This window comes from Rhincodon typus, chromosome 5 (assembly GCF_021869965.1).
Source record: "Rhincodon typus isolate 14 chromosome 5, sRhiTyp1.1, whole genome shotgun sequence".
Lineage (NCBI taxonomy): Eukaryota > Metazoa > Chordata > Chondrichthyes > Orectolobiformes > Rhincodontidae > Rhincodon > Rhincodon typus.
The window spans coordinates 43,401,150-43,427,233 of NC_063336.1; the positions used below are offsets into that span (position 1 = coordinate 43,401,150).

The 26,084-nt window shown below is 39.5% G+C and overlaps 1 protein-coding gene across 1 annotated transcript in view; it reads right to left on the minus strand.

Annotated features, from left to right (window-relative positions):
- The window catches only part of zgc:172323 (uncharacterized protein LOC564165 homolog), a 36,102-nt gene extending 21,379 nt beyond the window's left edge, over positions 1–14,723 (minus strand). The window contains exons 1-4 of the mRNA XM_020516481.2: positions 14,497–14,723; positions 7,735–7,885; positions 2,347–2,496; positions 281–400 (exon numbers count right to left, since the gene is read on the minus strand). Coding sequence (XP_020372070.1) covers positions 281–400; positions 2,347–2,496; positions 7,735–7,885; positions 14,497–14,723 — 648 coding nt within the window. The remainder of the gene's footprint in view (positions 1–280; positions 401–2,346; positions 2,497–7,734; positions 7,886–14,496) is intronic.
- Between the last annotated feature and the right edge of the window lie 11,361 nt (positions 14,724–26,084).

The window sequence follows — 26,084 nt, forward strand, 5'->3', positions numbered from 1 at the left end:
TGATGCTGCTTGGCCTGCTGTGTTCATCCAGCTCTACACCGTGTTATTTCAATGCAGAGCTCTTTTTGAAGAAATGGGAAAAGCAAAAAGTGAAAGAGACTGTAGAAAGGTGTAGAGCTGGATGAACACAGCAGGCCAAGCAGCATCAGAGGAGCAGAAAGGATGACGTTTCGGGCTTAGACCCTCTAGGCCTATCTCAGAGATTGTAGAAATACTGTCATGAGATAAATATTATAGATTGACAAATATGTAGAAAGATAAATACAAGCAGTTTATTTACCAGGCGGAAAGCTTCAATTTCATCTTCTGCCTTCTTCCGAGCTGCAACAGTTTCTTCATATTTGACCTTCATTGTCTCCAGCTGACCAGTCATAGCATCCTTTGCAGCAATTGCCACATCCTTGTGTGTCCAAAATAAAATTGTTTTTTCTACCTTGATATCATATTGTTAGTCTTGCAATGATATATTTAGAGAACCATTAAGGCATATAGTATAGTTTTATACAAGTTACCTCAATGTATCTTGAACATGCTTTAGAAAGTGGCTACAAAAGTCTACTATATTTCAATGGATGAAAATAATCTTCTTCCGACTAAGATAACAGAATAAACATGGATGCTGCTTGCTAAGATACACATAATCCTGATTGCAGTACATGTCATCAAGCTGCAAATTTCTAAGGAAATCTATACTTTCACAATTATCAGAGTTTGGGCATTGGTTCATCTGCCTAAACAAGAATTCCTCCTTGTGGAATTTAGACACAGCAGGAGATTCCTAGTGGAACAATGGAAATACTTGAGTCATGTCCTCAAAGCATCCTCGGAAAGGTCAAGCATCCCCATTGACTCATGGGAATCCTTGAATCATAAGTGCTAAAAATGGAGAATGTTCATTCATAAAGACACTGAACACATTGAGAAACTTCATTGGGAATGTGCAGAGATGAATTTTAGATAACAGAGAGTGTGCACAAATCTCCAAACAATTCAACTACTTAACCCATCAAACACCAAATGACCCACATGTCACAGAATCTGCAGATTGCATATTGGACTTATCAGTCATTTCAGAACTCTTCAAAGCAAGTAGGCTCAAATCGTCCATAGGCCAGATCAGGTAAGGATGGCAGATTTCCTTCCCAGAAGGACATTAGTTAACCATATGGTTTTGTCGAACAATTGACACTGGTTTCATGGTCACCATTAGACTATTAATTCCAGATTTTTAATTGAATCCAACTTCCACCATCTGGCATGACAGATTCGAAACCAGGTATTCAGATCATTACCGGGGCCTCTGGATTCATAGTCTAACACTAATACCACTAGGCCATTGCCTGCCCTTTAGAGCAGAAAGGCTAACTGGAGGGGGCGATCTGATTGAGGAGTACAAGATTATGAGGGGCATGGACAGAACAGATAGAAAGCAGCTGTTCTCCTTAGTTGAAGGGTCAATAATGAGGTGGAATAATTTTAAAGTTGAAAGGCAAGAGGTTTAGAGTGAATTTGAGGAACAGAATTTTCACTCAGAGGATGGTGGGAATCTGAAATGCACTGTTTGAGAGAGTAGTTGATTGGGAAACCTCACAATCACTAAGAAGTGCTTGGATGAGCACTTAAAATGGCATAACACTCAATAGTAGGAAAACTGCTGGAGCCGTTTATAAAATACATAATAACAAGACACAAAAAATACCAATGGTATTAGACCAAGACAGAGTGGATTTATGAAATACAAATCATGTTTCACCAACCTACTGGAGTTTTTGACAACATACCAGTAGAATAGTTGATGGATAACCAGTGGTGTATTTGGATTTTCAAAAAGTTGTTGATTATGTCCAACATAAGAGATTATTGTACAAAATCAAAACACATGGGTTTGGAAGTAGTGTACTGGATGGATTGGGAATTGGTTAGCAGACAGAGAACAGATGGTAGGATTAAATGGGTGGCTTTCAGAGTGAAGGTGGTGACAAGTGGGTTACCACAGGGACAGTGCTTGGGTCCCAGGTGTTCACAATGTAATTGATTTGGATGAGTAATCAAATATAATATTTCCAAGTTTTCTGATGACACAAATCAAGGTGCGAATGTGAATGGTATGGAGAATGCAAAGAGACTTCAGGGCAATTTAAAGTGGTTAAATACATGTTAGATATAGTATAATGTGAATAAATGTGAAGTTGCGTCCTTTGATATGAAAAACAGAATGGTAGAGTAATTTTTAACTGGTTATGGATTGGAAAATGTGGATGTACAAAGGGATCATTGTGGTTCAAATGCTGAATTAGATCATGAAATAATAATGTGCTTATTTCAAAGAACCGATTCATGTGTTACCCGTTGGATTTTCATTTGATCAGCTGTTCGGCGTAGATCTCTCAGTTGTTCTTCATACAGAGTCCTCAAGCCTTGTGGATGCAGACAACGACTCTTCATTGCCTCAACTTCAGTCTCCAGAATTCGGTTATCCTGTTCCAAATTCCGCACCTGCCGTGCACACATTGCGAAACAATCAAGAACTAAATCCAGTACATATAAATATTACAAGATGTGAGTTCAACTTTTATATTGATCCTAAAAAATATTCAGTTGTACATTATCTGAAATTTGATATAATAACACAGAAATAAAAATTGAAGCCACGTGAAACACTTCAGATTGGACAACTTTTTAGAGAGAGAAACAGACAAGATTTAAAGTCAATGACATGGTATCAGATGGTCTATCGAAAATAGGTGGGGTAAGTGGATCAAGTGTCAATGAATCAGTGATCATAGCATCATAAAGCCAAGTTAGCAATGGCAAATGATAAGGAGCGATCAAAAGGCAAAATTTTTCATTTTAGGAAGGTCAGTTTCTGTCCCAGGTAAATTGGAATCAAAGATGGGCATGCAGAGGTGTGGTAGAGAAAGCTGTGACAGACTGGACTGCCTCTAAAGTGAGATGGTTCAAGTACAGTCGAGGGTCATTCCCATAAGGGGAAAAGATTAGGGAACCAAGGCTAGAGCTGTTTGGAAGAGAAGAATTATCGAGGGTAATATGAGCTGACCAGAGATCATGTTGATAGCGTAGGTGAGAACCACATAGAATTTTGAAAGTTTTCAGAGAGTTATCCAACAGATGGTGAAGAAGAAGAAAACAGACTAGCAGCTTACAAAATAGGAAATCCAAACATCTTCTACAGGTATGTAAGTAGTAAATAGGAGCATAAGAGGAAGGATGGGACTGATGAGGGACCCTGAAAAGATGATCTACTCATGGAGGCAGAGGGCATACATGAGATTTTGCATCTGTTTTTACAAAGGAACAGGATGCTGCCAAAGTCCTATGAAAGAGGTTCTGTAAAAGAATCTTATCAGACTCAAAATGTTTTCACTGTTTCTCTCTCCACAGATGTTGCCAGACTTGCTGAGTTTTTCCACGATGTTCTATGTTTCCTTCAGATTTCCAGCATCTACTGTACTTTGTTGCATTATAGTATGTTCCCAAGCTCCTCGTGAAATAAATTGAATAGGCAAACTATTTATAAACAGGATGTACTACAAAGATTGGTCATACTTAAAATTGATAAATCAAAAAGTAAGATGGAACTTAGGTTGCCGAGGAACTAAAGATCAGAAATTGCATTGCCACTGATCAGAATCTCCCAAACCTTTTTAGATACAGAGTCCTGCCAAAAGACTTGAGAGTTACAAATGTTGCACCATTGTTCAAAAACTAGGGATAAACTCAACAATGACAGGTCCGTCAGTTTGACTCAGTGGTGAAAAGCATGAATAATTTATAATCCATAGTCTTTAAGATAAATATTAAAGAAACCCCTGATGTGTATTTTAACTTGTTTGGGAGTTTTTTTAATGAGGCAATAGAAGGTGTTGATGAAGAGGCTATTGTTGATGCAGTGCACATAGGCTAAAGCCCATGGAATAAAATGGTTAATAGCAGCATAGGTACAAAGTTGACTAAATAGATGGAAAGACAGAAGTGGTAAATATCATAATGAAAGAGTTTTTACAATGGGGTTGCCCAGGGGTCTGTCCTAGGACCTTTGCTTTTCTAGATTTTGAACTAGGCTTGGGTATACAGTGCATAACTTCAAAATTGCTGATGGTTCCAAACTTGGAAATATTGTGAACTTTGAATAGACAGTAACAGACTTTAAAAGGACCTGAAAGGGTTGGTGATAGGGGCAGACACATGGCACATGAAACTTAATGTAACCAATGTGATGTTTTACATTTTGATAGGTAAAGTAAATTAGTTATAGCTAAAGTAGCTATAGACAACTGGTAGTGGCTTAACCTGAGGGTTACCACATCTCGGGTTAGGGGAGAGGTTGAGAAGGAGAGTCCTCCATGGGCACGTCAGCCAGACTGGGAATCGAGTTGGAGTCACACTGCATTGCAGACTAGCCATAAGTCAGGCAATATAAAGTCCCAGAAACACTTCTAATAGGGCTGCAAAAACAAAGTAATCTGGGGATATATGTGCACACATTGTTGCAGGTGACAGCGCTGGATGAAAAGATGGTTGAAAAGGCAACTGAGACCCTGAAATTTATAAATAGAGGCATAGAGTACAAAAGCAGGGATAGTATGCTGAACCATTATAAAAACAATATTTCAGCCTTTACCGGACTATTGCTCCTAATTCTGTGCGATGCATTTTAAGGAGGATGTAAAGGCATTGTAGGTGATGCAGAAAACTATGACAAGATTGGTATCAAAGAGGCAAGACTTCAGTTAAATGGATAGATTTGAGAAACTGAAGTTCTTCTCCTCAGAAAACACAGATTTGACAGAGAGGTTCAAAACTGAGGTAACAAGGTGTAGAGCTGGATGAACACAGAAGGCCATTCAATGCATTATTGAAATGCATCAGGAAAAAACTGAGGAACAAATATGTAGAGAAATCTCAGATATATGTAAGAACAATAAGGTTGTATTCATAGGTGATTTTAATTTTCCAAACATTGACTGAGACTACCATATTGTAAAACGTTTGGTTGGTGAACAATTTGTTAAATGTGTTCAAGAAACTTTTCTTTATCAAGATGTGAATGTATCTACTAGAGAATGAGCAAAACTTGACCTTCTCTTGGGTAATAAGACAGAGCAAGTGACTGAAGTGATAGTAGGGGAACACTTTGTGCCTAGTGATCACAGTTCTATTTGTTTTAAAATAGTTATGGGAAAAGGATAAACCTTCCATACAAATTAAAGTATTTAATTGGAGTAAGGCAAATTTTATTGGTATGAGACAAGAGCTTTCAAAAATTGAGTGGAGTAGACTGTTTGCAGGTAAAGGGATGTCTGATAAGTGGGAGGCTTTCAAAAGTGTGATAACGAGAGTTCAGAGACAATATGTTCCTGCTATAATGAAAGATAAGGCTGGTGGGATTATAGAACGATGGATAAGTAAAGATATTGAGGTTCTAGTCAAGAATGAAAAAGAATCATATATTAGATATAGGTGACTCGATTCAAATAAATCTCTTGAACAGTATGAAGAGTGTAGGGGCATTCTTAACAGGGAGATCAGGAAGGCTAAGAGAAGATATGATAGCCTTGGCAAATAAGGTTAAGGATAATGCAAAGAGATTCTACAGAGAGTACATCAAGAGCATGAGAGCAAATAGAGAGACAGTAGGGTCTCTTGAAGATCAAAGAGGTTGTGTTTGTGTTGAACCTCAGGAGATGGGAGAGATATTAAATGAATATTTAGCATCAATTTTTATTGTGGAGAAAGAAATAGAGGTTAGAAAACTCAGGGATATAAACATTGATGTGTTGAAAACAGTTCATGTTGCAAAAGAGGAAGTGCTAGAGGTCTTAGAAAATATAAAGTGGATAAATCTCTGGGACCTGATCTAGTGTATCCCAGGACATTGTGGAAAGTTAGAGATGAAATTGTGGGTCCTCTTGCGGAAATATTGTATCATCTGTAACTATGGATGAGGTGTTGAATGACTGGAAAGTGGCTAATGCTGTGCCTTTGTTTAAGAATGAATGTAAGGAGAAGCCTGGGAGCTATAGACCTGTGAGTCTAACTTCGATGGTGGGTAAGTTGTTGGAAGTGATTCTGAAAGATAGGATTTATAGGCATTTGGAGAGGCAAGGAATGATTAGGGATAGTTAGCATGGTTTTGTGTGAAGGAAATTGTGTGTCACAAGCTTGATTGAGTTTTTTGAGGAAGTAACCAAGAAGATTGATGAGGGCAGAGTGTTAGACATCATTTACTTGGATTTTAGTAAAGCCTTTGACAAGGTTCTGCATGGCAAACTAATTAGTAAAGTTAGATCCCATGGGATTCAGGGTGAGCTTGCCAATTGGATACTAAATTGGCTCAACAGCACAAGACAGAGAGTGATAGTAAAGGGTTTTTTTTGGGCTGGAGGCCTGTGACCAGCAGTGTTCGACAGGGATTGGTGCTGAGTCCACTTTTGTTTGTCACTTATGTAAATGTTTTAGATGAGAATGTAGAAGGTATGGTTAATAAGTTTGTGGATGACACCAAAATTGGTGGTACAGTAGATAGTGAAGAAGGTTATCTATGATTACAAGGAGATCTTGATCAATTGGGTCAATGGACTGAAGAATGGCAGATGGAGTTTAATTTGGATAAATGCAAAGTATTGCATTTTGGTAAAACAGACAAGGGCAGGACTTATACAATTAAAAGTAGGGCTTTGGGTAGTGTTGTAAAACAGAGACCTAGGGGTTCAGATACATAATTCTTTGAAGTTTATGTCACATATAGAAAGGGTAGTTAAGAAGGCATTTTGCATGCTTGCCGTCATTGCTCAGACATTTGAGTATAGGTGTTGGGATGTTATGTTGAGGTTGCACAGGACGTTGGTGAGGCCTCTTCTGGAGTATTGTACTCAGTTCTGGTCACCCTGTTATAGGAAGGATATAAAGGATTTAAAGTAAAAGATTTTAAAAAGACATGAGGGGCAGTTTTTTTTTACACAAAGAGTGATTAGCGTGTTGAATGAACTTTCAGAGAAAGTGGTGGATGAGTTGGCAGTTGCAACGTTTAAAAGTACATGAGTACATGAATAAGAAATGTTTGAAGGGATATGGGCCAAGCGCAGGCTGGTGGGACTAATTCAGTGTGGGATTATGGTCAGCACAGACAGGTTGGACAGAAGGGTCTGTTTCCGTGCTGTATGACTCTATGACTCTAACACTGTTCTTGAATGACAGACGGGGGTAGAATTGCGACACACACTAGACATTCCAGCAAAATCTTTCATTACTAGATATATTGAAAATTGTCTCGAAATCAATCGTTTTGTCTTTATTTTATTCCTTTGGGATTAATTTGCTTCCAATTCATGATATTTTCTTTGTATATTTAAAACTGTAGCTTTTCAAGGTCGATTTTTATATTAAAATGTTCACTTTTATTGCTGTATTCAAATTAGATGATTACAGATTCTGCTTACTCTGTATAAATCTTATAAATCTTGACTCGATCGACTTCGTCATAGTGAAGTTGATAGTTCAACTTCCAAGAACTATCAGCTTCAATGCTACGGAATTTCCAGTTTGATTATTTTATTTAAATTAATAAGATAGAAAAATCTTATCTGTGTATCTGTCAATAGATATGAATCATTGTTTAGAATATTTAACTCCATTTTGAGATTTTTGAGGATGGAGATTGCTATTGGGCTCGTTAATTGTGTCGAGGATGTTACCGCTTCAAATGTTTCTTACTCTCTCGATGTAAGCAGCCAGCCTATCATTGAGAATAATCATCTCTTTCCTCTCGTTGGTTCGAGTGCTGAGGAATTGTTGATTTGTTGCAGACGCGGCATCCAGATCCAGTGCAGATTCTATCCCCGCTCCCAGGTAGATTCCACACATTCTAAAACAGTGAAGAGGTCAGGACGTGAGCATTCAAACTGTCCCTTGCGAAAAAAGAGATTCCAAAATAAAATCGTTTTTTTTTTAAGTATTAGTGGCTACTGAGGAAATTGTCAAACCCGTCATTCTCGAACGCTTGAGAAAATTGGGCTGAGTGCAGTTTCTGCGTATCTTTACAAGGCATGCACATTTGAAATAAAGGCTGGAGAAAGGTTTGGGACAGACAATTCAACAGGGCTTCGCTCTAATTGTTCTGAGGAAACTCTAAAATGTAACGCTGCAAACTATTTAATAAGAACAATGTAACAGCGGCTACATAAAACGTACGCTCCGCGCCACTGAAAACAAATATCTTCAGATCCTTAACATTAGCTTTTAGCGACGTACAATCAAAGCCCTTTATGTCGATTTTAAATACGTAACATTATCTAAAAAGAGTGGACCGCATTCAGAGCACTATTTTCTTTGGAGACTGGGTATCTGGGCTACACTTGCGCAAATTGGATCTGGTCTATGGAAATACAAGTGGAGTTGGATCACTTCTGTGTTGTATTCACGCAACTGTGTGAACTCATTTAAAAGTAATCTATTATAAACATAGCTTAAAGCTAATATTATTTCAACTGTTAGGTAACTGGTGAAATAATAAAGACACGATCGTTTTCATCAGAATGAAGTATCTGTGCAGCCGCGAAGATATCCGAGTTTTACATTTAGTGTCATACGCGACACCGAGCCCTTTTCCGAAATTTTAATAGGTGAGGCAATGTGACACGGAATCTTAAACATGGGTAATTCGTGCCGATTTGCAAAGGTCCCGTAGTCTGTGAATGTAAACGTAGATTACATTCTGCGTTACTGCTGTTTAGATCTTGCAAATTTAATCTTCTACGGTAAAGAGTGCTCAAATCTCATTACATTCTGAAATACTTAGCGGTGTACGTTGTAATGTCCCAGTTATGGGTGACAATAAAGATTATTAATTCTTCAGTTTTCAGCTTGTCGAGCTGTTAATTCCCTTAACGTTTCCATCATTTTCATTAGACCAATAGCAGTAACGAGTAAAATTCAGAAAAACAATTCAAAAGCAACGTCATCTGACTAGCCCCTTCCTCAGACCCGAAACGTTAACTCTGACTTTTCTTCACAGATGCTGCCAGACCTGCTGAACATTTCCAGCAACTTCTGTTTTTGTGTCTATAATCTGACTAACATTGCGCATAGATGTGTCAGTACTGACGATGGGTTTATGTCACTGGCATTTCTTCACGCCTTATAGATAATTCAAGAGTAGCTGAGACAGGGGAGCAATCTAATTGTAATATAGTTTGAAGCGGACAGTTGCAAAGGATTAGCCTGGTGTGAGATATTTCGAGTACCTGTCAGGTTCTCGATCGATATAGGTTAACACCTCTCATACAAATTCACGCCATTTCTTTCGGAGAGCTTCGAAGGCCTCTCACAGTCTCACAGAATATAGCTATGTCTGTAAGCGAGTACGACAGCACCTTTATTTTTTTTTTGAAAAAACCAATAAACACAGAAGAGAAAGAAGGGCAAAAAGTGAATTGACCCTTCAAAATTATCCTACAAGAGCCTAAGCGAAAACAAAAAAAATCTTTCTGCAACAGGATCAATCAAATATTCATCATGCAATATTATACAATAGTGCCTTGTCGCCTTTCTGTTACTTGTGCATTTCATGCTTTCATCCGCTCTCTTCATTCTCTGCTGAACTATTATTTCGCTGTGTAATCGTGGTTTAATCATCTCGATTTATAACAGAACGAGAACGCGCGATCTCATTTAATATCTATTGGTCTGAATCTTTCACTGAGGCAATATGCGAAAATCCATGAACCTATAGTTGTTGGAATACACTCTATTGCCAGAGTTAATTTGGTTTGAAAAATGGATGAGTGCTGAAAATAATGAAACTTAGTAGAAAATGTGTTCTCAATGCTTTTATTCACGGATCCATCCCTTTCCCGACCGTGCCTACGCCCACATCCGTCACTTCTATGGCCATATTCTCAAATAAGCTGTATCTATTTGTCAGTCAAGTTCGTGCTTAGCTAAACCAACTCGACTGGGGAGACATCACGCTCGGTGAAGTCAGTGCAGTGAATCTTTAGTACTAACAATTAATTATTAGGGGATATATACGTTGCAGGGTGGTATATTTCGGAAATGTCACTGTGAGCTTATTCAATTCTCCTTTCCCTCCCATTGTAAACTAAATAAACAATGGGGTCTTTGGCCGAATTCTCCCCTCTAGGCTGACATCAGCCGAAGCTTTTGGTTGCAATTCATTGCTGTTAAAAGGAAATAGGCTAACAGAGAATTCGGACCTGCAGCAAGCCCTGACAATCCAGTAGCTGCAGTCACAAACAGGCATGTAGTGAATGACGAAAAACCTGTTCTAGAATGTGAAATTGTAGAATGTAGCGCTTATTGAAAGCCTGAACATACTTCGCGCTCCCTTATCTTTCCCTTGTCTTCCCTGAATGTCGCAGTCTACTTAAATTACTACACCTCGATAATATACAGTATTCAAAATGGGTTTAGCTAATTTTAATTCTATCGCAGTGGAAAGAAAGGTAGCATTTACTTTCAAAACGGAGCAAATATTTTTGATGCGTTCATTTAAGAGATCCTTTTTTTTCCCCATTGTCACCATGCAAAAATTCTAATAAGTAAACTGCGCTATCGCATAAATTCTCAGGTCCCAAGCTTTTGATGCTGGAGTCAAGGAATCATTCGGCTCCAGATGTAATGTTAATGGAAGAAGCAGGGAGGAGAAGGAACAAATGTGGTCCAAATCTACATTCCAATTGTATATTTAATGGGAAAACATACCTTAAAAGTCAACAAAGAAACAATAGACCAGACTCCTCACTGAAAGTGTGACGTTAAACCAGGTTGAACTACAACAGAATCTCGACTCTTGATTGTAATGGTTTATTTCATTTAAAACTAATATAGTTGCTTTGAATTGACGTTTGAAACAAATGTGAACCAACCCAAATCATTTTACACTATATCGCCATTCACAGTCAGGCTCAAAGGAATATCATACGAAAAAGTAGTAAATAAAGGTTCACTTACACCAGCATTTTTAAAATTAAATGCGATTACGTACAAGTATTCGCGAAAATAACTCGCTTGCAAATCTCTATAGATACATTGCATGCATTCTTTTCATATCAAGGATTACTTTTTACCTTAAAGTTATATTAGTGATAGAGAAAGACACGAGCAGTCGAAAATAAATGGGGTTTTAAAGGTAGCCAAAGATTAATGTAGGCTTCTTGGGGTCAAATGGTTCTACTGAACTGCATTTTTATAAATAATACATAGGCCACGATAAATTATGATCCCTGCATTAGACTTGAAGTAATGGACAAAACTTTGTGGGTGTTATAAAAGAACATAAACTGTTGGAAAAGCTCAGCAGGTCTGGCAGCATGAGTGGACAGAAATCAGGGTTAATGTTTTAGGTCGAGTACCCTTCCTCAGAAGGGTTTTGTTTCGTATTTGTGGATGTTATATTGCTTTTAATGACAACACATCGGGCACTAGCGGGAAACTACCCCGTTATTTCGGGTTTGCGCCTATTGGTTTGTAATATCATTGAACTAAATGCATACACTAAAACCTTCAGGGGACACATTCGATAAGATCGGTTCCTCAAACGATTTAAGAGATTGAAAGAAACATTCGACTAGAATTGTCAGGGTTTTCGTTGGTAAATGTATCCATATCACCGATCGGGGTCAATGGCTGTATATCATTGATTTATGTATAATAACTAGCAACCAGCTCGCTGCATTTCACTTGTGTGCACTCCTGTCGAGTTGAGAAGACTATATGGAAAGAGCTTTTGTGTATCTGAAAGTAACAGACCCCACCCTTCAATCCTAATAGGATGCAACAGAGAGAAAAAAATCTCTTAATGAAGTGAAAGGTATAAATAACTCAATAAGAAAAAGGCAACAGCGCCGCTAGGATTACTTTTAATTCAGGTTGGAGCTTCCTGAACTCATTCCCAGATTCCACACCCCCCTCCACCCCAGCATATTTATTTGCTATCAGATTTTCGGCGTGACTCAGGCGATCCACCAATTGCTTTCTAATTCGATACCGCAATCATTTTTAAGGGTTCTTAATGATGTCACTTATATTATAACATAGGCCATTCCACTAGAAATATATACATCTGTAATGTTGAGGTATTGTTTCTGATATATTCAAATATTTACTAAGTTATCGTTTTTCAGAAAACCGTGCAACATCAAAGGAACCAGAAGAGGAGACCATTCCGTCCCTGGAGTCTGTCCCGCCTTTTAATCGGATTATGGTTGATCTATAATTCAGCTCCATTTTCCTGCCTTTCCTGCCTTTGTCATTTATAAAAATCTATTGTTCTTAGTCTTATGGGTTTCAGTTGACCTAGCACGCACGTCCATTAATGGGGTGGTGGGTGGGGGGAGACAGAGAGAGAGAGATTCAGATTAGTACTTCCCCCTTGACCTAATTGTGTCCTTTGATTTCACAACAAAATAAAAGGAGCTTTATATTATAGGTTCTTATGTAGGTCTTAATTGTCCACTTAGCAGGAACACTCCCTCTAACGTCAGAAAATTTCTGGGTTCAAATTGCACGCTAGAGATTTGAATAAAAATATCCATGCTACCTGTGGAGTGCAGTACTGTGGAAGTGCTGTATTGTCAGAGATGCTGATTTGTGGAAGAGAAGTTAAACCAATTGTTGTTCCAAAGGTGGTTGGTAAATATCCCTCAACACTATTCTGATGAACATCAGCGTAGTTCGCCCCATTACACTGTCCAATATTTATCACTCAACCAACATCACTAAAACAGAGTATCTGGACATTAGCACGTGGCTGCAATGCACAGATTAGTTGCCACATTTTTCCTCATTACATTAGGGATTACATTACAAAAGCAGTTCCAAAGTGTATTGAGGCATGCTAAGATTATAAAAGGCCATGCAAGTTTCTATTTCCTTGTTTATCCCCCCACCTGCCTTTCTGGATTCAGCCATAAAACTCCCCCAGCATCCCACCCCAACCTCACCCCACCACCACCAGCAACTCTCCCAACCCAAGGGAAAATATTTAGTGTACTTCATGGAATCTCTTGAACATTTTCAAATATTCAATTAGATCAAACCTATAGCCAGTAGGTCTAATGATTTCCACTCTATACGCAATCATTTCCACAGTTATATTAACTATACCTACTCCCCCTCTTTACTTCCAGCAAGCATTCAACAAAATTCTTTGTGTTCTCTTGTCTCTGTCATACCTTTTCTGATGATGCCACTTTCAGTTTGAGTCTTCCAATTTGTTTTCCTTTTCTTCGCAACCAAGGATTCAGCTCTATCATGGTTCACAGAACTTTGACCTTTGTCCATTCCATTCCCCATACTTTTGCTCCACCACCTTCAATGGGATGCCACTAAACACATTGTCCTTTCTCCTCACAGCATTCTGCAGGGTTATGTTCTTTGACGATACTGGTCCACTCCTCTGTGACACCCAACCGCCACCCCCCAAAGAAAATATAACTTCACTTCCTTAAAAACCTTCTCATGGAAGTAAACGGGATGCAGCACCTGCACTTTTCACTGTTCTGGACCCTAAATAATCCTTGAAGGTGAGAAAAGTATTTGTACTTCCAAATTACTTGATATTCTACATTTGCTGCTGATGATGCAGTTACATTGGGGTGATCACCACTGGTAAATTGGGTCATCACTTTGCGGAACATTTCCATTTACCTGACAAGTGTGCCCATAAGCTTCCAGTCATCTGCCATTTTGATCCTCTGTCTCCATACCACTCTGGCTCTTCTATCCTCAACCTCCTACACTATTCCACGTACAGACTTGAGGAACTGCACCTTAAGGCTAGATACTTCACAGCCTTCTGGACTCAACATTGAGTTCAACAATTTCTGCTCCCATTTTCAGATAATGTTTGTAGGCAATGGTGCAGCATTCCTCCATTTCAGGGCCCATCTTTTGTTGGTTTATTTGCCCCATTGTCATCACATTTTGCTTGTATTGTTATTCCTTTTGTTATTAAGTCTCATCTACTTTTCATCTTTCACAGATCTTTCCTTTAGCTTGTGTCACCTTTTCCCTCACTGTACATACTGTGACTTAAAATCCGGTTAGTGCAAACGGTCATCGACCTGAAACCTCATGGATGCTGACTAATGTGCTGAATATCTGGAGAACTGGCTGCTTTTATTCCAGTTAGTATCTACTGTATTTTGCTTTTGCCAATTTCAACGGCAACTGTCTTCTTAGTTTAAGCTTTGCTCCTTAGTTTAGCTCTGGTGGATCTGCACATAATCTCCTTCAAAGCCCGGACTACGTATACTTCCGGAGGTGCAGCACCCAAATCTCAATGTACGCGGCAATGAGCGATCAAATTGTGTCATTTCAAATTGAAGATTCTTTCGCAAGGCTCTACTTTGATGTACTTTCGTTTCATATCAAATCAGTTTATTTAACTCCCCTTCAACGATCCGTTTGTTTTAACCAACTGTTGAAGGAGAAAAGTCAAACCCTATTCTTTACCTGGTCACGCGAGGTTCATATACAGCTGAGTAGGTCCTTCTGCCTGCATGCATGCTTCCACCCCCGACCAGCCGGCCAGTGATACGGCTACAACTGGCCGAGCGAGGTCGCGCTGGCCGGCGAGGTGGAGATGAGCTGGACACCCGCACGTGGTATGAGGCGCTGCTGGTGCTGCTATTCTCAAAGTGGCGGCGGTACGAGGACATCCTTTCCGGACTGCGACTCATGTTGTTGGCTGCCTGGTTGACTGACTGTTGACTGATCTTCCCTTCAGTGAGGTTGATCCTGTGCTACTTCCTCGAGCGGCAGTGGGACATTTTATATACCCTCTGAAATGCCAGATCAGCGTATGCTTTGAGACTATTTGGAATTTTTTTTAACCTAAGTTCAATTTGTAGGCGGGCCATCTCCCTTAATATTTGTCAAAGTCGTGTTAAGCGGCACTAAAGAATGCGCAATCCTAAAATAGAACGTTTAAGCAATTAGTCACCACATTGATGTAATCCTTACGGATGGGACTGAAGCATGGAAAGTGAAGCAAATGTATTTAATTAGCTACAATGAAAAATCGCCTCAATACTTTCCCCCTACTGAAGAATTTGTGTAAAAAAAAGTTCGTTAGTTATTGCGAAAGATGTGTTGTTAATTTATTTTCAAAATTCATAGCATTTCTGCTAGAATTATTTTTGGATTAGACTTTAAGAACATGTCATATCTAAGAATATTTAATGTTAAATAATGTAATCAAATTAATCAGATCTTAGTGGACACTTAATTAGGTTCCAAAATGTATTTGCATTAAATGGATTAGCAAAGGTTTGTTACCTAATTTTGAATGTGCAGGTTAACAGAAACATATATAATATTATTGCTCACTATATTACTAACATGTCCCTATCTAAATATAAGATTTTTAATAACTCAGACTTTTGTTTCATGATAAATAATTTGTTTAGAGATATAAATTATTCCATGATAAACCACTGAACACAGGCTGTACTATAATTGTATGTGATCAGGTTGAAAGGTCACTAAACAGCATCTGTCTGGTGGACAAAACGCTGTTTGGGTGGAAGTTACCATTAATCTTGACTGTGTTTGAAATGCTTTTGTTTGAAATGTGCATTTTTATGTGATTCACTTTGCAAAAGCTTGTGTGATAATAAGAAACTCCTGTAACAATGTAATAGCTAAATTTTCAGCAAATGTTAATCGTCTTTCTAAAAACATTGCAAAATTTTAAAAGCTCAGTCATTACGGATACATTTTCTCGTGCAAATAATATTTCTTGATGTGCTATTCTTGTAGTAACAGTCATTTGATTACTGTGCAGAGTCTTGAGTCAGAGATGTGAAGACTCTTAGGCGGAACAGAAGGCTGAAGGAGACCACTTATGTAGGAAAGGGTGAGATCATGGAAATACTAGGGATGGGCAGCAAATACTGACCCAGCTTGCCACAACCACATCCCATGAATAAATTAAAATAAAACTGAAGGTGAGGGTTTAAAATACAATGCATTGAGAGACACTTGGGAAATCAAGTTGATGAATTAAAACAAAATAGTGAAACATGTATTTCAACAGTGCTAGAGTAAGGTTGCACAGCTGTTTGTGATATTGTGACAGTGGAAATAAACAGTTTTTGGAATGGATACAATGTGAATTTTGAAGCTACATTTTGGATTTGACAGTGCATCAAAGTTTTACCAGTTGACTGGTTAGGCGGAAGGCTAAAATTAGTAGTAAGATATCATTTTATAGTTTCAATCTTCTCCATATGTAATTGTTTTGATTTATACATTATTTGCTGCGGTGGGGACAAGGAGAGATAAACCATTGCATAAAAGTAAGAGATAATACCCTTTATGCTTTTAAACTGAGCTTTTTCAATGTTATAAATGGGACAGAGAGCCAACTGAAGGACCTTAAATGAGGAGGTATGAGGCAGAAAGACATGGATGCAGGGAATGATGAAATGTTTGAGGATTTTAGAGAATGAAAGAGGGAGTAATGGACTAATAGAGAGTAGGCATTTTGAGGAGGGAGAACTGAAGATGGCAGATTTGCAAGAGAGTGAGAGTGATAGTGTTTGATTGAAGGGAATTATTAACAATGTCAACAGGTATGGAGTTTGGAAAAATAACTGACTGCTTATAGGTTGGGTACAGCAGAAATCAAGGGAACAATAAAGTAGTGCTGTCATGGAGGAGATGATCTTGAAGTAGACTACATTAAGGATTGGGGCTAGATTCTGTGAGAAAGTAACTGTTGGCTGTCAGGAGCAAATGGGAAAAGGAAGGAAAAATGGCAAGAAAGATAACTCTGCAAGTCATCTCAATACTGCCGTAAAAGAAATCCAATAACTATTTACACAATGGCTTGAGAAAAGCATTTGGGGACATGGTTAAGTGAGAGATAGTGAGAGCGCTGAGTTACATTAATTGAAAATACAGCAGGGTAGTAAAGGACTTGCCAAAGGAAAAGGAATGACTTTAGCCATAAAATTGAGTAGCATAACATTGCTTCCAGCAATCCTACAAAGACCTACTGAAGCTTCCCTTTTTCTTCCCTGATTCTCTGCACCTGTGTACTCGCAAAGAGTTTGAACAGGCAATATTGTTAAATCAGCCTGATGGGTTAAGACACGCAGCATCATCTTTATTCAATCCTTAAACAAGAAGCATTATGAAGTGAAGTGGCCCTGTTCTCTGAGCATGCAGTTAATGTGCAATCACACAAAAAGGTTCATCTTGCTCATTGCCCGACAACACTTATATTAAGTTTATCCTTTGCCAGCCTACAAAACCAACTAGCTTAGGGCCAACATATATAAAAACACATGAACATATGAGTTTGGAGCAGGATTAGAGCATTTGGCCCCTTGGGTCGGTTCCACAATTGAACTTCTGACAGATGCAGGCTGCTATCAGGGGTTGCCTTTCAACAATTCACCGCACAAAGTTAGAGGGCCATCATTGACACACATGGAGTGACCTGCAACACTGTGAAGCAAATCATTGATTTCTTCAAGGAAAATTTTCACTGCCTTGATCACTTAACCAAGTATCTTCCTTGAAAAATTAAGAAGCAAAGTGTACAGATGTCATTTCAATAAATTTTCATTTTACAATATTCATTAATGTTACTCATGCAAAAAGATTGATTCCTCTTGACTTGTAAGAAAGTGGCCCCATACTTTCACATTTTCCTGAAAGACTTTGTCCTGCGTTGTGGTCCTTATTTGTCTCAGTCACCATGGGGAGTTAATGCTGCTGATTCATGGTGTAGTGATGTTATCCAACAGTAATTTATAACACAGCATATTCCCTAACTGAGGCATATTTTTAAGGAGAGAAAAAAAAACTGCTGTCCAATTTCTTCATTAGTTTATAACAGCAAGTAATATCAGCTAAGAGTTTAAGAAATATACTGAAACAACTTCATTACATTTAGCATATTTACTTGGAAATATCTGACTTATTGCTATTACATTTCTTTAATATGGACAAAGTACTTTAATATGCAAAAACAATTGTAGGAATTTGAAAGTTTAACAAAAGTGCTGAAAACAGAAAACAGATCAGGTACGATCCATGGAAAGGACAGAATCATAAAATCACAGAATGGGTCTAGCACAGAAAGAGGCCATTCAACTCATCACATCTGTGCTGGCCCTTTGAAAAACCAATTCATTTGTCGCCACTCTTCCGCCTTTGCCTGTCACCCGGCAAACCTTTCCTTTTCAGGTAATGCTCCAATTCCTTTTTGTAAGAACCATGACATTTTATTTTTGTGAATTTAAATCTGTAAACTGCAAGGAAAAAGAACTGTTTTTAATAACAAGGATTTACCAGGATGGCTGAATTTCTTCACAGCATTGAATTCAATATCTATTGTGAAGTCTGCAGGCCTCCCTACATCAGTGAGACCAAGTGGAGGCTCGGAGAACACTTTGTAGAACACCTGCGCTCTGTTCGTGAGAAACGACCACATCTTCCAGTGGCGAACCATTTCAACTCCCCTTCCCACTCCCTGGGCGACATGTCCATCCTGGGCCTCCTCTAGTGCCACAGTGTCGCCACCCAGAAACTGGAGGAGCAGCACCTCATATTCAGCCTTGGGAGCCTACTACCCAGTGGTCTCTATGTGGACTTTACCAGTTTCAAAATCTCCCCACCCCTGGCCTCATCCCATGACTAGCCCTCCCTCTCATCCCCGCCTCCTTGACCTGACACAACCTGACACAACCTGTCCATCTTGTGTCCCACCTATCCGCTCCTCCCACCTCACTGACCAACCCCTACCTGCACTCACCTATCACCATCCCACCTACCTTCCCCAGCCCTACCCCTCCTCTCTCTATTTACTTAAGAGCTCCCTTCTCCCTCCCAATTACTGAAGAAGGGTCCTGACCCAAAACGTCAACTTTCCTGCTCCTCCGATGCTGCCTGGCCTGCTGTGCTTCTCCAGCTCCACACTGTGTTGTCTCTGACTCCAGCATCGGCAGTTCTTACTATCTCTATTGTGAAGACTGCTTTTTTTTGTGGCCAGGGGTTCCTGCAGTACAGTATGCAGATGATCATGAGCTGAGGAGCTGCGTACAAGTAAAGCTGATTGACTTTCAGCTAACTGAGCAGGTTGAAACTGGAAACGAGTTACAAAGGCACAGAGAGAAAGAATGACACAGAAGGGAGTGCTGTTGTTCTTCCCAGCAGAAGCTGCCTGTTTGCTGCAGTAAAAGAAAAGTTACCTTTCCTGCAGCAGTTGCTGTGAACTGTGACTTTTACATTGATATATCAGAGACATTTTCCAAGTGAATCAGTTACTCTGCACTTCTTACAAACCAAGGATGCCTCCAGAGAAACATAACTGAACACCCTGACTATGCAAAGAGCCTAGCTAGCCAAAGTAAGATCATCTGAACATAGGAAATATAAAGCTAAGATCACTGAACTGACTTTCCAATTTTTTACACCTTTGCCAATAATCTATTTTTCCCTGTTTGTTTGTCTGTCTGTGTACATATGTGCTGCGGGTTGGGGAGGTGGTGTTTGAGTTTATAGTTAGTATTACTGTAGTTAGTATTGTTATAGACCAATGGTTTATATCTCCTTACTTGTAGCTGTAATGTAATTACTTGGAATAAATAATTCTTGTTTAGTACAGAAACCTGATCTGTGCTTTCTATCAGCCTTGATCTGAAAGTCGGGTAAGTTGCAGTACTGTGCTTACCTTAAAATAATCTTCAACACTTGGTACAACTTGGAAAATGTCATATTCAATTTACAGGGTACTACCCCAGGAGTTCATAACTTTTTAATTGACTCTGCTTCTACCATGGTTTTTGGCATTGCATTCCAGGTCCCAACTACTTTCTGTCTGTAAACTTGCTTCCCCATGTCACCAATACTTCTATTACCAGTTACTTTAAATCTTTGCACCACCCCCTCCCCCCCACCATCCCCTTCCCACTGGTTATCAATCTTTCACAAATGGGAACAGTTTATTGCTACCTGCACTGTCCACACTCCTCATGATCTTGAATACCTCTACCAAATCCCCTCTCAACCCTTTCTTTTCTAAGAGAACAGTCCCAATTCTCTAATCTTTCTAGCTGATCAATATTCCTCATCCCTGGATCCATTCTTGGGAACCATTTCTACACCCTGCAACCCCCCCACCCCACCGCCAAATGTGGTGCTCAGAACTGGACACAATGTCCAAAGATGAGCCACTGTTTTAAGTTTAACACATCTTCCTTGCTTTTGTATTCTATGCTCCTGTTGATAGGACTTGGGATGGTGTTGGTTTATTAGCCGCTTTTTCATTCTGCTGTTCCACCACACAGAGGCTCATGTAAACCTTTTCAAATTGCACCCTTTAATTATTATTGTCTTTCTGTAGTTCTTCCTACCAAAATAAATTGGATCACACTTCTCTGTATTAAGATTCATCTGCCCATTCCAGCAATCTGACTGTGCCCTTTTCAAGCTTTATACTGTCCTCCTCGTGGGTCACAATGTGTCCAAGTTTAACAAAGTTAACAAATTTTGAATTATTTTCCTGTACATCAAGGTTTGGTCATTAATACATGACAGGAAGAGCAAGGATCCTAACACTGAACCCTGAGGAACCTACCATAAACTTTCCTCCTGTTTAAATGAAAATTGTTCATTTTGTTTTATATTTTAATAGAAAATACAAACAAGCAGCAATTTCAATAGGCTATGACTGAAGTACAAGAGATGGATTTTTGATTGAAACATTATGGAAACATTCTCTCTCTTTCCTCCTCAAGAAGAAAGGCCTGGTGTAAACAATGGCCATAAAGGACAAGGAAAAATAGAACCTAAAAGGTAATTGCAATGTTGTCCACTACTGACTGTTCCAGAAATCAACTAACCAAGTGTGTCTCAGGTTAATCTTCTATACCTCATTGACGCCCAAAAGACTAAACTGCAGACACTTTAATCTTGTTGAGTGCCGGATACTATCCCCGTTTAACTTTGTATGTATGTGTCTGTGTGTGAGATAGATTACATAAAGGCAATATGCTTAACACACATCTATTAGTTACTTTTTTCAGAATTATGAGATAATACTGTTGCTGTTTGTTAAACTAAAGAAAACCTTATAATGGCTTCTTACCTTTACAGTAACAATTAGTTAACTGCATTTGAAGTGGAGAGAGGCATAACCTCCCCTCACCCACCAAGATAGGTAAGAAAGTATATTGTTAAGCAGTGGTAAAGAGCACGCAAAGGAAGTTGGTTGATAGAGTGAGTGGACAAAAATGTAGCAGGTGAAGTATAATGTGGAAAAATGTAAACTTGTCTACTTTGCCATAAAGAACAGAAAAACAGCATAGTATTTACATGGAGAGAGATTGCCAAACTCAGAGGTACAGAGAGATCTAAGTGATTTGGTGCATGAATCAAAAAAGTTAGTTTATAGGTACAATAAGTGATTTGGAAGGCAAAAAAAATGTTGATGTCTATTGTGCAATGGGAAAGAAATATAAGAGTATGGAAATTTTACTTTGGAAATTTTATGTTGATCATTGTTGAAAACAGATTTGGGATATTGTTCCCTTTGTTTGAAAAAGGGTACAGTTGTGTTAGAAGCAATTCAGAGAATGTTCACGTAATGCATTTGTGGGTTGAAGTGTTCATCTTATGAAAAATGGTTGAACAAGTTGGCCCTTTATCCATTGGAGTTTATAAGAATAAGAGGTGGTCATATAAAAACATAGACAATCCTAACAGTACAAGACAGGGTGGAATAAAATAAGAGTTTCCCTCATAAGAGAAACTAAAACTGTGAACACAGCTAAGAATAAGAGGTCTCATTGTTAAGATAAGGGTGAGAAGAATTTGTTCTCTCTCAGAAAGTCATTATTTTGTTGAATTCTCTTCCCCAGAAAACACTGGAGGCTGTTAATGAATGTGAATTCTTTTCAAGAATGAGGTAGATAGATTCTTGATAATTTCACGTAGGAGCCAAGGGCTAAGGGATAGTAAACAGAAAAGTGGAGTTGAGACCACAGTCAGCCATGGTTTTATTGAATTTTATTAAATGGTGCAGCAGGTATGGAGGGCTAAAAATGACCTATTCCTGTTCCTAATTCCTACATTCCTATTAACACGCATTTGCTCAGGTGACTCATAATTTAGTTCTGAATTATTCTTTTTAAAAGGTTCTCAAGCACTGAGGTTAAATTAACGTTTATAACATTTGCAATTCTCCAATTCCATGGCACCATCTCTGTGTCTAAGGAAGATTGGAAAATTATGGCCCATATTTCTGTAATTCTTTCAAAATTCTTTGGATACATCTCATCTGGTCCTGGATTCTTATCAAAGTTAAGTACAAATAGCCTTTCCAATATCTCCTTCTCATCAATTTAACACAATCCAATTGACTAAACTACTTCCACTTTCACAATGATTTAGGCAGCATCTTCTTCCATGGTGTCGAAATCATTTGGGGAGGTCATGCAGGATTTTGACCTAGCAACAGTGAAAGAATGGTGATATATTTCCAACTCTGGATGGTAAGTGACTTGAAGGCGTATTTGAAGGTGGTGGTGTTTACATGTAGTTACTGCCATTGTCTTTCTAGACAGATGTGGAGGGGGGTTTGGAAGGTGCTGTCTAAGGATTTTTGGCAAAATTCTGCAGTGCTTCTTATGGATAGCATACACTATTGCCAATGAGCATTGGTGGTGGAGAGAGTAATGTTTTTGTGGATGTGGTGTCAGTCAAGTGGGCTGCTTTGACCTGGATGGTGTCACCTTCTTGAGTTTTTGGAGTTGCACTCATCTAGGGAAGTGGGGAGTATTCCATCACAGTCCTGACTTGTGTCTTGTAGATAGTGGACAGGCATTGGGTAGTTAGGAATGAGTTACTCGCTGAAGTATTCCTAACTCTGACCTGCTTTTATAGCCACTGTATTTATATGATGAGTTCAGTTGAGTGTCTGGCTCATGGTAACCCCCAGAATATTGATAGTTCTCAGTTCAGTGATGGTAAGCCATTGAATGTCAATGGGTGGTGGTTAGATTGTCTCGTATTTGAGATTGTTACTGCCTGGCATTTGTGTGTCACAGATGTTAGTTGCCACTTTCACTCCAAGCCTGGACATTTTTCAGATCTTGTTGCAATTGCATATTAAGTGCTTCAGTAGGTATGCCTGGTGCTGCTCTTGGCATGCCCTCCTGATTTCTCCATTGAACCAGTGTTGATTCCCTTGCTTGATGGTAATGGTTGAGTGGGGGATTTGCTGGGCATGAGGTTTCAGATTATGTTGGAATACAATTCTGCTGCTGTTGATGCCACAGTGCCTCATGGATGCCCAGTCTTGCGTTTCCACATTGATTTGAAGACTGTCACATTTGGTACAGCCTCATGACATGATGGAGGGTATTCTCAATGTGAAGGTGGGATTTCTGCAAATAATTATTTTCATATAATTTGACCATGGGAAATAATGTTAATTGCAAATTTGGCACTATTGATGGTGAGCTGCACTGAAGGGGACCACTGGTTGGAATGAGGTCTCAAATACTGAATATCAATTTTACTCTCATGCATTTCTTGTTGTTTATAGCCACAAATCTTTAGATCCTACCTCAATAAATGTGTATGTTATTCATTACACATTTCGCTATTCATTACACATTTCGCTATTCATTACACTTTCTCTCATTACCAGTATGATCCTGACAAACAAGTGTTATTTTTAAATAAACCATTCGTTATTTATTACAGAAAGCTTCATACTTTCATGCATATGGTATTCTAATTTAAAACACTGTAATTAACACATTACCTCCCTCATTTATAATATTTTATCGTACTACTTCCCATTATTTGCTCGTAATAGATACAGGAATTTTGTTTTTATTAAGGACTGAACAATATTGTTAGTTTGTGCCACGTCACATAGCTAACACTGTGATATTAACACTAAGACTGACACTTTACAGGAATCATTCCCTCGAGGGAATGGCACGAATGAGCTGGCATTTTTTTATCCATGTTGTGGAGATATCAGTGTCAGACTGGGGCGGACAAAGACAGAAGACACATGACACCAGGTTATAGTCCAACAGGTTTATTTAAAATCACAAGCTTTTGGAGTGCTGCTCCTTCATCAGGTCAAGTGGAAACAGGCCACTCTCCACTTCACTTGATGAAGGAGTGGCGCACCAAAAGCTTGTGATTTTAAATAAACCTTTTGGGCTATAACCTGGTGTCATGTGACTTCTGATTTTTCTTTCCAGACTTTATCGAAGCTAGTGCATCATTGTCACCTATAATGCCAAATTTGAATACTGCTTAGAACATAGGCATATTTCCGAAAACAAAACAACATATTGTTATAGGTTTAGATTTACCTGACTGCATTAGTTGCAAAGGAACTTTCAACTACTTCTCAACACATTTAAAGGACAGGGTTCTTTGAGGCAGAAAATCCTTTTGACATCATTCTGGAAAACAAGTATGTGTAGGTAGACATATTTCCTGTTAATTCCTATTAATATCCTGTTAATTAGCCACATTTCTTTCTTTGAAGCTCTCTTTCCCCTTTCCTTTCCTCCTCTGCATACTTCTCTTTCTAGAATTAAATTTCAAACTTCTGCATTTGCCTTTCTTTTCACTTTTCCTCTATTTCCAGTTCAACTTTCTCATTTTCTATTTCTAGTTCAAACAGCTTCAAGCACGTTCAAGTACGTTCAAGTAGTGTCAGCAGTGGTACAAATTGAGCTTATTAGTGCATTCCCCATGCAGATGGCCTAAAAGCTCTCCACTTCTTCCTCTCCCGCAGGCCCAACCAGTTCCCCTCCACCGACACCCTCATCCACCTAACAGAACGTGTCCTTACCTTAACTTCTTCTTCAACTCCTCCCACTTCCTACAGACTAAGGGGGTGGTCATGGGTACCCGCATGGGCCCAAGCTATGCCTGCCTCTTCGTAGGATACGTGGAACAGTCCCTCTTCCGCAGCTACACTGGCCCATCCCCCACCTCTTCCTCCGTTACATCGATGACTGTATCGGCACGGCCTCGTGCTCGCGCGAGGAGCTTGAACAGTTCATCAACTTTACTAACACCTTTCACCCCAACCTCAAGTTCACCTGGACCATCTCTGATACCTCCCTCTCCTTCTTGGACCTCTCTGACTCTATCTCTGGTAACCACCTGGAAACTGATATCTATTTCGAGCCCACCGACTCCCACAGCTACCTAGACTACACCTCCTCTCACCCACCTTCCTGCAAGAATGTGATCCCCTACTCCCAATTCCTCCACCTCCGCCGCATCTGCTCCCAAAATGGGGCATTCCACTCTCGAATATCCCAGATGTCCTCTTATTTCAACGACCACAACTTCCCCCATTCAGTGGTCAAAAATGCTCTCGACCGCATCTCTTGAGTTTCCCACACCTCTGCCCTCAAGACCCCTCCCCGCAACAAAAACAAAGACAAAATATCCCTTGTCCTCATGTATCAACCTACTAAACTCCAGATTCAACGTATCATTCTCCGCCACTTCCGCCACCTGCAATCTGACCCCACAACCAAGGACATATTTCCCTCCCCATCCCTATCTGCCTTCTGTAAGGACCGCTCTCTCCGCAACTCCCTTGTCCGCTCCACACTCCCCACTAGCTCCACCACCGCCAGCACCTTTCCCTGCAGCTGCAGGAAGTGCTACACCTGCCCCTATACGTCCCCCTCATCTCCATCCAAGGAACCAAAAAAACCTTGCACATCAGACAGAGGTTCACCTGCACATCCGCCAATGTGGTCTACTGCATCCAATGCTCCCGACGTGGCCTCCTCCTACATCGGTGAGATCAAGTGGAGGATCGGAGACCACTTTGTAGAGCACCTGTGCTCTGTTCGCGACAAACGACAATACCTTCCAGTCGCGAACCATTTCAACTCCCACTCCCACTCCCTGGGTGACATGTCCATCCTGGGCCTCCTCCAGTGTCACAATGATGCCAGCCAGAAACTGGAGGAGCAGCACCTCATATTCCGCCTTGGGAGCTTACAACCCAATGGCTCAATGTGGACTTT